The 11,486-nt window shown below is 39.8% G+C and overlaps 1 protein-coding gene across 1 annotated transcript; it reads right to left on the minus strand.

Annotated features, from left to right (window-relative positions):
* Positions 1-200: 200 nt before the first annotated feature.
* On the minus strand, positions 201-8,096 carry LOC149828317 (THO complex subunit 4B-like). Its single transcript, XM_090017508.1, has 5 exons — positions 7,698-8,096; positions 7,337-7,489; positions 4,151-4,219; positions 3,879-4,063; positions 201-783 (listed from the first exon to the last, which is right to left on the minus strand). Exons 1-5 carry the CDS (start codon positions 7,878-7,880, stop codon positions 615-617), a joined length of 759 nt encoding a protein of 252 aa, XP_089873634.1. The 5' UTR covers positions 7,881-8,096; the 3' UTR covers positions 201-614.
* Positions 8,097-11,486: the final 3,390 nt, after the last annotated feature.

Here is an 11,486-nt window from a genome sequence, read left to right on the forward strand (position 1 = left end):
TGAATGATACCTTCAATGTGATCATCCACTGATTACACAAGGGTCTCTTTTCTCTTTGCTCCTCAGCATGCCTTGATCAGTAAGCTGTCATATTGAAGAGACAGCTCCACCGGTCGTGCATCTGACTTTTCCCACCACACCGCTTTTAGAAAGGGGTCCAGCGAACAAGGAAATTGTGGAGACTTCAACTCAGCGCTCCGTGTTCAAGAATTCAAAATAAAAATAAAAGGGAAATCAAGCTAACCAGTCTGATCCAGCACTCAAACCGTTCACTAATAGCCTTAGTACCATGTCAGAAGCAATGGAATGAACGGCAAGAACAAATTTCAAGCCCCATTGTCCAGTAACAAGACCCCATAGCTTCCCCCATCTAGAAAGTGTAGCATGATGGTACAACAACAACAACAACTACGCCTTCATCCCAAAACAATTGGGGTCGGCGATATGAACCAACAAAGAAAATCATTCTGGGTCTTCCACATGAATCCTTCTCCTCCAATCATTTCTATCCAATGCCATGTCCTCGGTGAGGTAGCATGATGGTAACAATACATAATATTCAGATGAGTATCTTTGAGAAAGCTCTAAGGCATCAGAAGCCAGGCAAAGGCACTTCAATTTATCTGCATTGCCTCCGTGTGGTATTTATCCAGGTCTGCATCAAGTTCTTCAGCAGATACACGTTCACCGCGTCCTCTACCCCTTCCTCGCCCTCTACCGAATCCACGACCACCGCCACCACCACCTCGGGGACGTGCAACAGCAGCTCCTCTTCCTTGGTTGCTGTTAGATCATAAGCACAAAGCGTTAATTAGTAACCTTAAAATCTCTAGTTCTAGAACAATAAGTTAAGAAGGTTCAAATAATATTCTTAATACTAACAAAAAAGGGACACGTGATTTGTGAAAGGCTGTGCTCAAGAGCAAGGTTGCTGTTGCACAAATCTGCATGCACATATCCAGATGCATGGTTTGAGTTAACTAAGATAGGTCTTTTTTTTCAAGAAGAGACCCCAAACAGGTTCTTCAAGTCCACTCAACTTGCATAATAACCCTATTGATAAGGGAATTATTTGAACAACCTTCAGTTCATTTAAATTGATTTGAATGCAATTTTGATCAAGCTGCAGAATTAGTATTTCTGCTACAGTTGTTAGCAAATGAACAGGGTTATCATTTCAGTTGCGACTGACTGTGACCAATTATTTGGAAACTAGAACTTAGAGAACCGTTTGATTGATAGGCAATGCACAAGTCTGTCCCACTTTAGGGTCATCCTGTTAAATATTATACTTGTATGTGTGTGTGTGTCTATGTATATATATATATATATATATATATATATATATATATATATATATATATATATATATATCCTGCCCCATGAATTTGTACCATTTTTCCTGAGAAGCAAGAGCCAGATGGGGGAAGGTCCTACTCTTGCATCCGGGACATGGGTGACCAGGCAGCCTGCATCCAACGATGCAAACAGTGCCTAAGATCTAAAACATGCATGAGAGTCACTGATGTTTTCTTCAGCAAAAGAATTGGATGAGCTTTGCAAACAACAGCTTCAATGAAACACACCATATTATGCTTCCTGATTATAAGGATTCGTTTGTCATCCAAGAACAAAATCAACAAACACAACCAGGAAGCATGGTAATGCCCTCTAATTTTGGCCAATTATGAATATGGACAAGCAAATCAGGTAGCATGCTTACAGAAGTACAGCTTAAACAAGTATAAAAAACATGAAGTGATGAAATTCTATAACAGGAAATTCACCAGTCAAATGTAAGCAATGTTTTTCAAACTTTATTCTTGGCAACACCCATTCACTTAGTGTGCACATCTTATGTCAATTTAACACATAACATGCACATGAACCCTGGATGTGTCCATATTTGGCAATAACTCGTACATATGACCAAATCTATGCCTGCCATAGTCAACAACATGCCCTTTTTTCTATCTCATATAATATTCCTAAATGCACATAACCATGCATAATCCGCAAAAAAAAAAAAAACCTTATAGCCAAACAAGATATTCATATTGTTTTTAAAAGCATAATAAATTTGCCTAAAAAAGGCGTCTACCTTAAATAGGTCCTAGACAAAATATTTGAAAAGTAAATATATAAACATGGCTTTGTGTGCTATCTCCTGTAAAATTTTTGTGTCTGTTTCAAGTATCATTCTGTATCCCATATTTAGCTATATAAACATAGCCCCATTTCTTTTAGAAAGACTGGCAACATGAAAATTCTAGTGTAGCAGAGTTCATAGAAACCCATTTCTAGCAATATCATGAACATAAATTAGGGGGAAGCACATAATGTGCTACTACAATGGTGCTAAAAATGATCCTACATACATAGGCTGATTTGAGTATTGGTTTTCACAGAATTAATCAATCAAATCTACACTTCCAGTTTTTCTCTCTCTTTAAAGTTGCCTTTTCTTCCTGCTTAAAAGCACTTCAATATACGAAGGCCGTAAGGGTGTGCCTGATGACCTCAGATCTCTCAGGAGAACCGAGGTTTTTTGGATCGAGGAGTGGGGCCCATGCCTTGATCCAACCTCCATGCAAATGGAGGATCTCAAAACAACCCCCCCCCCCCACCCCACCCGTGCCAAATCCACAGATTTGAAATCGGGGGTGGGGTGTGTTCGGACTAGAGATCCTTGGATCTCTAGTTAAAATACCTCGGATCTTAGATCCAAGGTAATCAAACACACCCTAAATGAATGTGTGATTTAAACAGGATTCTATGGAATGAGGGACTAACTGCCCGTAAGTCTTTACTCTTTAGTCGAGAAAAATTAATTAAGCTTCATCATGGTGATGGATTATTTGGCTACAACAGCCTCAAGTCAGCACAAGATAATAGGAGAATATAGGAAGATGTTTTTTGTTTGATTTAAAGACAAAAACTAAACAAATATGCATGAGGATCTTCTCAATTGTGAGTTTTCCCAACACTGTCATCGGTTTTTCTTCTTAATAAATTGGTGATCTCCCATATTTATCCAAACATAATAGATAGGATCAGGTACCATCTAACCTGTAACCAGTTGCAATGTACACAGCCATCCCATATCTGACCCCATAGATGTGTTCAGCATGGTCAAAATAGCAGGCATTAGCCCTTGAATCATATTTTTTGACGTAAAAATGTGATGTTTTGAGGGTTCAAAATTAGCACATTACGCCATTGATTTCTCAACTCACAGAAAATCTGACATGTCGAAAAACATGATCCGGGTTTCTACTAAACTAAACATGTAACATCTGGAGGGTCAGATATGCAAAGAAAGATTAAAAAAAAAGTGTTTCACTAAAGGGTTCCTTACCCATTGGGGTAGAAAACATTAACCCAGTGACACATGGCAATGTGCACTACCTGCTCCATATGATATGATAATTAGGCTTAGAACATCCAATGGTAAAAAATCCATCTGTCAGTCAATGTTTTGCATGTTGCACAAAAATTTAAGACTTCCCAAAGATTCAATCATCCCCTAAGGTTCCACAAAATCTTCTGTTCCATGTGGGTATGCACTTCTCAATCAGCTATCAGCCACTAAAAAGGCACAAGCAAAATAAAAATAAAAAGAAAAGACAGATGCTGACACTGAAGTAAATGGTAGACATAATAATAAATTACGAAAAGAAGGCCAATCATAAAACAATATCAAAAGACCAATTTATATATACTGAAAATTTTCCTCCTAGATTCCCTTTTAAACCTACAATCTGCACGGTCTCATATGAGCAATCCACTAATCCTAAAAGCAATTATTTGTCACCAAAGGTATTTGTGTTTGGAAACAGGGAAACCAGATCTAGGTTGCTAAAAGAAACAAATGGTACCTCTTTGGAATGCCATTTGGGTTACCGAGTAAGCCATTTGTAACCTGTGGTATTGAAGTAGGTGTTGACAGATTGGTCCCAACGATCTCTATCTTCATTGGCTTTCCATCAAGCTGTACATTATTGTACCGCTTAACAGCTGCTATAGCATCCGACCTCCGTGAAAACACAACTTCCGCTGTACCCTAAAAAAATGGATCTTCCTCATCATTACCGACAGATACAACTTGCAACTCACATAAAATCAAAGATACATTATGAAAGATGCATACCTTTGACCTGCCACTCCTATCATAGTGGATAGAGAATCGTTTCAAATCACCTGCCTCTGAGAAAAGTTCCTGTCACATATACAACAAAGTTAGGGATCCTGACATTCCTGGTCAAATAGTAGTGATTCACTATAAATGCGAAAGTGGGAACAAGGTTCGACCAAGCAGAAACAAGTGACAGATCTGTATTCTGAACTGCGTGAACATTTTGGAAAAAGTAAACTAGACAGTAAAATTATCTCACTTCTCAGAAGTCAGAACTTGGAAGCCTTGGGTTATGTCCAAGACTCGAGGACCAATACGATCTTTGGCACTCATCAACAAAGTACACTAGAAAGGCATTTTCCATGCACCATAGATGCGTCCAAAAAAGCATGGCTGGATCAGAACCTTCAACTCTTAAGTATATAATATGCGGTAGAAGATCTTGGTGCCTTAAATGAATATAACGGATACTTTCTTATGCTTTTATATATTTTCCTAAATCTTAAATTTCATATGTTCATATTTCCTCATATTTTCACAAAAATAAAATTTTAATTTATCGCAAGGGCCTCTTTGCCAAGAAATTCCTGACACAAAATTTGTGATGCCGGCATTAAAACAACATGAAACCTAGCAGCAAGAGGCAGTGCGTAACACCAGCACACAACAAAACCAAGTATAAACAATCAATACTACAAAACAGGAAGCAGATAATGATAGCATTTTTTGGTCCGAAGTGTCAACTATATTGATAATGTGACCAACAACTGCCATGTGATGTGTCTGGGCCCACATCATGGCAAAATATAAAAGCACTTCAGCAAATTGTTGATGGAGCATGAAATCCAAAAAGGGCGCTGTTGCATAATTCAAAGAAACATTCAACAGGAAGTATCAACAGTTACAAGTTTACATAGTAAACTTGTTCCTGAGGTTTCCACACAAACATTAAGGATCTCAAAATCCTGCATATATTTGTTACAATGAAAAGAACCATTCACTCCACCCATGGACTAGGGGAAGCCTCACTTTGCAGTAAATTCTATTTTTTTAAGAACTAACAAACATATAAAGTGAGGACCAGAACAAACGATCCAAAAGGAACAAACCAATGATTCTACAAGAAAAACAACTAGGAACCAAAAAGGCTCCAACACGTTATCCAGCCACCATTATTCCAATTGGATGGTGTTGAGAAGTTCCAAGTTTGATCTTCTTGGACTGTGTCTTTTGCTGTGCTATATGTAGCAAAACTCCACTTAGAACACATCTCTTTCGATCAAACTTTGAAAGCCAAAAAAGAAAATGAAAACTTCACCTTTTTTGGAAAGGGGGAAAAAGTACCCTTTTGTGGGAAATGAACATTTAGAAACAATTATATTAAAAGTTCATGAAGTGGCTTTAATTTTACAGTTTTTACTATATTTAAGGTTTGAATCACATTAGAACTTAGATTTAATTCCAAACATTAACCCTTTAAATAAAATTAGCAGCATTCAACTGATGCAAATGACCAGAAGACACATCAAAATGGTGGAAATTTTAAAACTAACAATTACTTCTAAGGGTATGTTAAGCCTTTTGTTTTAAAGGAAAAAGAAAAAGATTATTTTCAAAAGCACAAAGGGTATGACAAGTAATTTTTTTACTCTATAAACTAGCTACATATTTCAAACTTGCCATCACTTTTAAGGTTTTTTTTATGGTTTACATCAGTTGAACACTGCTACCATTAATATAAGAGGTTTAGATTTAGATTAACACGGACTCTACTAACAGGGTAACGTACCCGCACCCATGCGGGTGCGACACTTGAACACGACTTCCTTTGTGTCAGATGAAGTCAACCACACCGAGGTCCATTTCTGTCCCAAAAGTAGATTCGGTTAACCCTAACCAAGTCCAGTTTTATCTAATATTATATATATAAATACATATGTGTACACACACATATATGTGTGTGTCATTAGTGTTAACTTAAAACTGTTAAAATATATATATATATATATATATATATATATATATATATATATACACACACACTCAAACACCCCCGCACCCAAGTTTTATTAAAGTGCCGCATTGCCGCACCCGCACCCCCGTGACATAGCCCTGCACACATATGCACGTGTATGCATCACAGATAGACACAAAAACGGAAAAACCCCATATTGGTTGTGAAGACAATACATTTGAAAGATCCATCCTCAATCTGATACATTCAGCCAACTTCTACGGTTCTACCAACCAACTATCCTCACTCATCAACAATAACAGCTATGATTTGACTATGACCACTTTATCAAATGCACACTCCTTATATCACTCAAGCAACCTGTTTAATGAGTCACCAAAATGATATTCCTTAACAAATCCTTAAGCATGCCCAGAAATGTGATAGACATGATTCCAGCACAAACACCTAGACCAATTTCTACCGCCTCCACCATCTATTCCGTTCATACAAAAAAAAACTGAAAAAGAGATGCCATAGGCCAAGTTGATAGATAACCAAGATTCTCAATGGTCAAACAATATGGAAATCTCAATCTCCACCTCGCCTACACTCAAACAAATATCCACAATAAAAAAGAATTGAACTCTAGAGTAAAGAACAAATTCTGGGGATAGGCTAAATGGTTAAGCTGGCATGCAACGTTATACATACCAACTAAGTGAACTTTAGCTAAATACAGCACATATCCACCCAAACCACAAGAGACCAATGTGACTCCTGTGCATGATGGTGGATGAATACCGGAATTATTTAATTCAACTGAACAAAACTTGACGCACAAGCATCAAATCGCAATAGAAACACAAGAAATGAGCCAAAATTTCCAATTCAGCTAGATGGAGGAATGATAAGGCTTTTCCAACAACAACAACACATTTTCGTGTTGATTCCACGCTAACCAACCAAAACTACTCTAAATAATTCCAAAATACCAGCTGCAGAATTGCACTTTTCATTGTATTGTTGAGAACATACACCTTAATAAAAATAATTTTAGGTTTGATCTCATCGCCACCCAATTAAAGGTGTAATTTTGAACAAACAAATTAAGAAAACACATAACAATCTATGCTAAGATTCATGTATTTATCACAAAGGTCATACTGCGTCAATATGCAGTTACAGTAAAAGGGGAGAAAAATAGGAAAACGAACTGATTAGAAAAAGGAATACAAAGAAAGAACCTTAATATCTTCATTTGAAACACTATAATCCAAATTAGATATGTAAAGCTTTGTCCCCGTCTCGATCGACCTCGCCACCGGGCCTGGGTGCGCCGCTGCCTGATCCGTGAACATGTCATGGTGCCGCGCCGTTTCAGGGGCCGCCTGGATTGGCTGCTCCACCAAACAACAACATCACCACCCCGAAAAAAGAAAAGATTCAGACCAACCTAACCCTAGTGAAAGGCACATGAAAAAAGAAAGAAAGAAAGAAAGAAGGGGAACCGAAAAAAGGGAAAAGAGAAAAACAAAGATGTGCATGGAAAAGACAACGACAGAAACCCTAAAAAAAAAGTAGGCCCCTAGAGGAAGAAGAATCCACCTTTCCGCCCGAATACGGGTTCACCCGATTGGCGGCGCGAATGGGGAATCGGCGGGCAGGGCCGGGACCGGACACCGCAACTCCGCGGCCTCTTCCCCTCGATCCACCACCGCCGCCGCCTGCCGTGGGCTTCTTGTTGCTCTTGATCAGATCGTCGAGGGTCATGTCCAAGGCACTTGACATCTTCGCCGGGGCCTGCAAAGTCCTAGAGGGAAGGGAGCCGGGCGGCTGTGGGAAGAAGAGAGGAGGGGTTCTCGGGGAAAGATTAGGGCTAGAGTTAGGGTTTAGAGGGAAAGGAGAAGAGGGGGCGTTGGTGCTGGGAGGCAGCAGGGACGCTGCTCTACCTCGAAAGAGAGAGGAGGAAGGGGAAACGGAAAGAGAGGGAGAGAGGGTTTTGTGGACGGTGGACTTGGTCTTTCCTATGTGGACCAGACTATATAGGAACCGGTGCGCGTTCGAGTTATGTTCGGGTCGGATATTTTCTACTTCTCCTTATCTTCCAAGACTTTGAGCCGGTCCAATGTTGTGCGCACCGTTTCGAATTAGACGATTCGTATCGGACAATTCGTATCGTATCGGACGATTCTATGCAAAATCAGCTGATTCGGCTTATTTTTAAATAAATACTAAAATAGTTTAAAATACTTTTTTAATGTTTTTAATATCTGTCATGACACGTGTTGTGGGTCAGCTCGATTAAGAATCGGAATGGGCCGATTCCCTTAATGGATTTGAAAACCGGTACCCCTGAATAACTTGCAGGGGTTTGCCTTATCCCAACTTGCTTCTCAAAAGTAAAATAAAAACATTAATCATATTAATAATCAAATTTATTGTTGGCTAATCTTCTTCAGTATTAAAAAAGAAGTGAGCGGACAAGGGTAGCTTTTGCCTCATGGCATGTTTGGAAGAGAGAAATACTTTCATAGAAAAAGAAAGTTCTCCAACAAAAAGTTTTTTCTTGTTTGTGTAGCATGAAAAAATAGGGTGAGAAAATGTGAAAAAAATGGAGAAAAGGAGGGCAGTGGAGAGATGGGTGGTGGTGGTGGTGGTGATGAGATGGATGGTAGACCAGAAGGTAAAAGAAACATTCAAATTTATTGTTAGCTAATTCTCTCCAATCTTAAAAAGAAGTGAGCAGACAAGGGTAGGTCACCTACCATCAGGTCGACCTTTTGCCTCGGAGCACACACGTTGGGAAGAGAGAAAAACTCTCATTGAAAAAAAAAAGTTTTACCTATGAGTTTTTTTATATGAGAAGCTCTCCAACAAAAAGTTTTTCGCTTGTTGGTGTAGTATGAATAAAACATAGTGGGAAACTGTGGAAATGAGAGAGAGGAGGGTGGTGGTGGTGGTGAAATGGGTGGTAAGCAATGTAAAAATAAATTTTCTCTTGGTAGGAAACATTCCTCCACCAACCCCCATGGAGGAATGTTTCTTAGCAAAAAATATACTTTTTAGAAAAACTCTCTAAATGAAAAAGTCCCTCTCAATTGAAAGGGTCAGAAAATTTGTACGAATTTTTCATTTTGAATCACTTTTCCTACGTCTTTTTCGCTTTCAAATCTGCCTTCAATGAATGCTTTACAAGAGGTTGGGTGACTCTCATCGTTGGGTGACCAACGACTTGATGTTTTCCTTACGGTGCGTTTGGAAGCAGGAATCATGTAAGAAAAGTGAATTGATGTCAAAAAATTGTAGGATTTTTTCGACTATTCCAAACAAGCAAAAATATTTTGTTGAGAAACATTTTGAAAATCATACATATTTTGATAGGAAATACTCCTCCAAGGGGAGTGGAGTGTTTCCTATCAAAGTGTTTCATGGCCAACTCTCTCATCCCTCATAGGGTGGGGTTGAGGTGGAAGCTTCTCTTTGCCTCACACTATTGTTTTCATCTTCATCACTACCACCATAATTGTCTTCCTCACTTTCGCCTTCACCCATCAACACCCAATTCTCAACTTCTCTTGTCGGCCCTCGCACTATCACTCCTACCCCTTCTACAATTCCTCGCTCCCCGTTCAGACTCAAGCACAATCTCTTGTCTCCCTCCTCACCCTCCCTGAGAAGATCGAGCAGCTCTCCAATGGTGGTCAGAATCCTTCAACGGGATCACCACTGTTAACCCTAGCATAGATTCTTACAACGCCATCACTTCTGCCATCATCTTCCCACGGGTGATCCTCACCACAACCTCCTTCAACAAAACCCTCAGGTTTATCACCTAATTCGATCGAATGCATGCACTTCTACATTAGCCTCCTCTACAAGGCGATGAATGCAAGCAAGGGGCAAGAGGAGGTGGTTCATGAGTGCAAGCGGGCACTCTTAATTCAGGATCTTGTCGACTCAGCCAAGGAGAGCTTGTAAGACGAGAGCCATCAGAGGCACTTGACCCCGTAGGAGAGGATCACCCATGTTCAACATGAATTGAGGGCTCTTGTTTAGAAGGCAAACATCGCTTCGATCTCGACATGGATGAAGAATTTGGGCAATTGTGCGAGCAGCGAGAAGTTTTGGTCAATACCCATCAAGCTGGTGGTGACAGAGGACCCCATGGAGATGAGATTGGAAAACTTCTCATGCTACACAAATAAGCGAAAAACTTTATTTTGTATACCTTCTCATAAGCAAAACTTTTTTTCCTACGAGAGTTTTTCGCTCTTTCAAATGTGCCCTTAGGGTCTGTTTGGGATAGGTAGTTGAGATGGTCGTTTATGGAGTTATGCATTTGAGGAAGTGGCAGCTCCTTTGCCAGCTACTACCAAAATCCATCCTTTAGTATAAATATAAAGGACAAAGGACTTCACTTTTCATCCCAAATGCATAAACACTCATCCTAGCATCGAGATTCTAAACAGGAAAACCATGGACGTTTGACCCAAATTTTGCCTTGAGAACACCAAATGCATAAACGCCCATCCGAGCGTCGAGATTCCAAATAGGCCCTTAATATAAGTGTGGACAGCCCTTAGGGCTTTTGGTGAAAAAATATTTTCTTGAGCATTGGTTGTTGAGGGCTTGAGAGCAGCAAAGGATCCCCAACGATTAGTTTTTTACTCTTCCAAACATGCCCTCAATGAACGCTTCACAAGAGTTTGGTCGACCCCCTTCGTTGGGTAACCAACAGCTTGATGTTTCCCTTAGAGCACATTTGGAAGCGGGAATCATGTAGAAAAAGTGAACCGAAGTCAAAAAACAATATGATTTTTCTGACCAATCCAAACAAGCAAAAATATTTCACTGAGAAACTTTTAAAAAATCGTACATATTTTGATAGGAAATACTCCTCAAAGGGGTGGGGGTGAGGAGTGTTTCCTGACCCCTCTCTCGCCCCTCGTAGGGTAGGGTTGAGGTGGAGGCTTCTCTATGCCTCACAACATCGTCTTCATCTTCATCACCACCACCATCGTCGTCTTCCGCCCCTTTGCTTTCACCTTCACTCATCAACACCAACTTCTTGACTTTCCTTGCCACTCTTACCCATTCTATAATTCCTCGCTCATTGTCTGAACTTGAGCACAGTCTCTTGTCTCCCTCTTCACCCTCAATGAGAAGATCTAGCAGTTGTCCATTGGTGGTCAGAATTCTTCAACGGGATCACCAACGATGAACCCAACATCAATTTCTACAGCGCCACCATCTTCTCGTAGGTGATCCTCACCACAACCTCCTTGAACATAACCCTCAGGTTTATCGCCTAATTCGATCAAATTTGTGCACTTCTATGTTGGCCTTCTCTATGAGGTAGCGATTGACAACAAGGAGGTGGTTCAGGAGTGCGAG

Source organism: Nuphar pumila, chromosome 9 (genome assembly GCF_984573655.1).
Source record: "Nuphar pumila chromosome 9, dmNupPumi1.hap1.1, whole genome shotgun sequence".
Taxonomy (NCBI): Eukaryota; Viridiplantae; Streptophyta; class Magnoliopsida; order Nymphaeales; family Nymphaeaceae; genus Nuphar; species Nuphar pumila.

Bases quoted from the DNA above. Each gene is read 5' to 3' on its own strand.
- LOC149828317 (XM_090017508.1), bottom strand. From the start codon at position 7,880: ATGTCAAGTGCCTTGGACATGACCCTCGACGATCTGATCAAGAGCAAC. The intron at 4,064-4,150 runs GTATGCATCTTT...CCATTTTTTTAG, and splicing joins ATAGGAGTGGCAGGTCAAAG to GGTACAGCGGAAGTTGTGTT. The intron at 784-3,878 runs GTACCATTTGTT...ATGATCTAACAG, and splicing joins CCAAATGGCATTCCAAAGAG to CAACCAAGGAAGAGGAGCTG.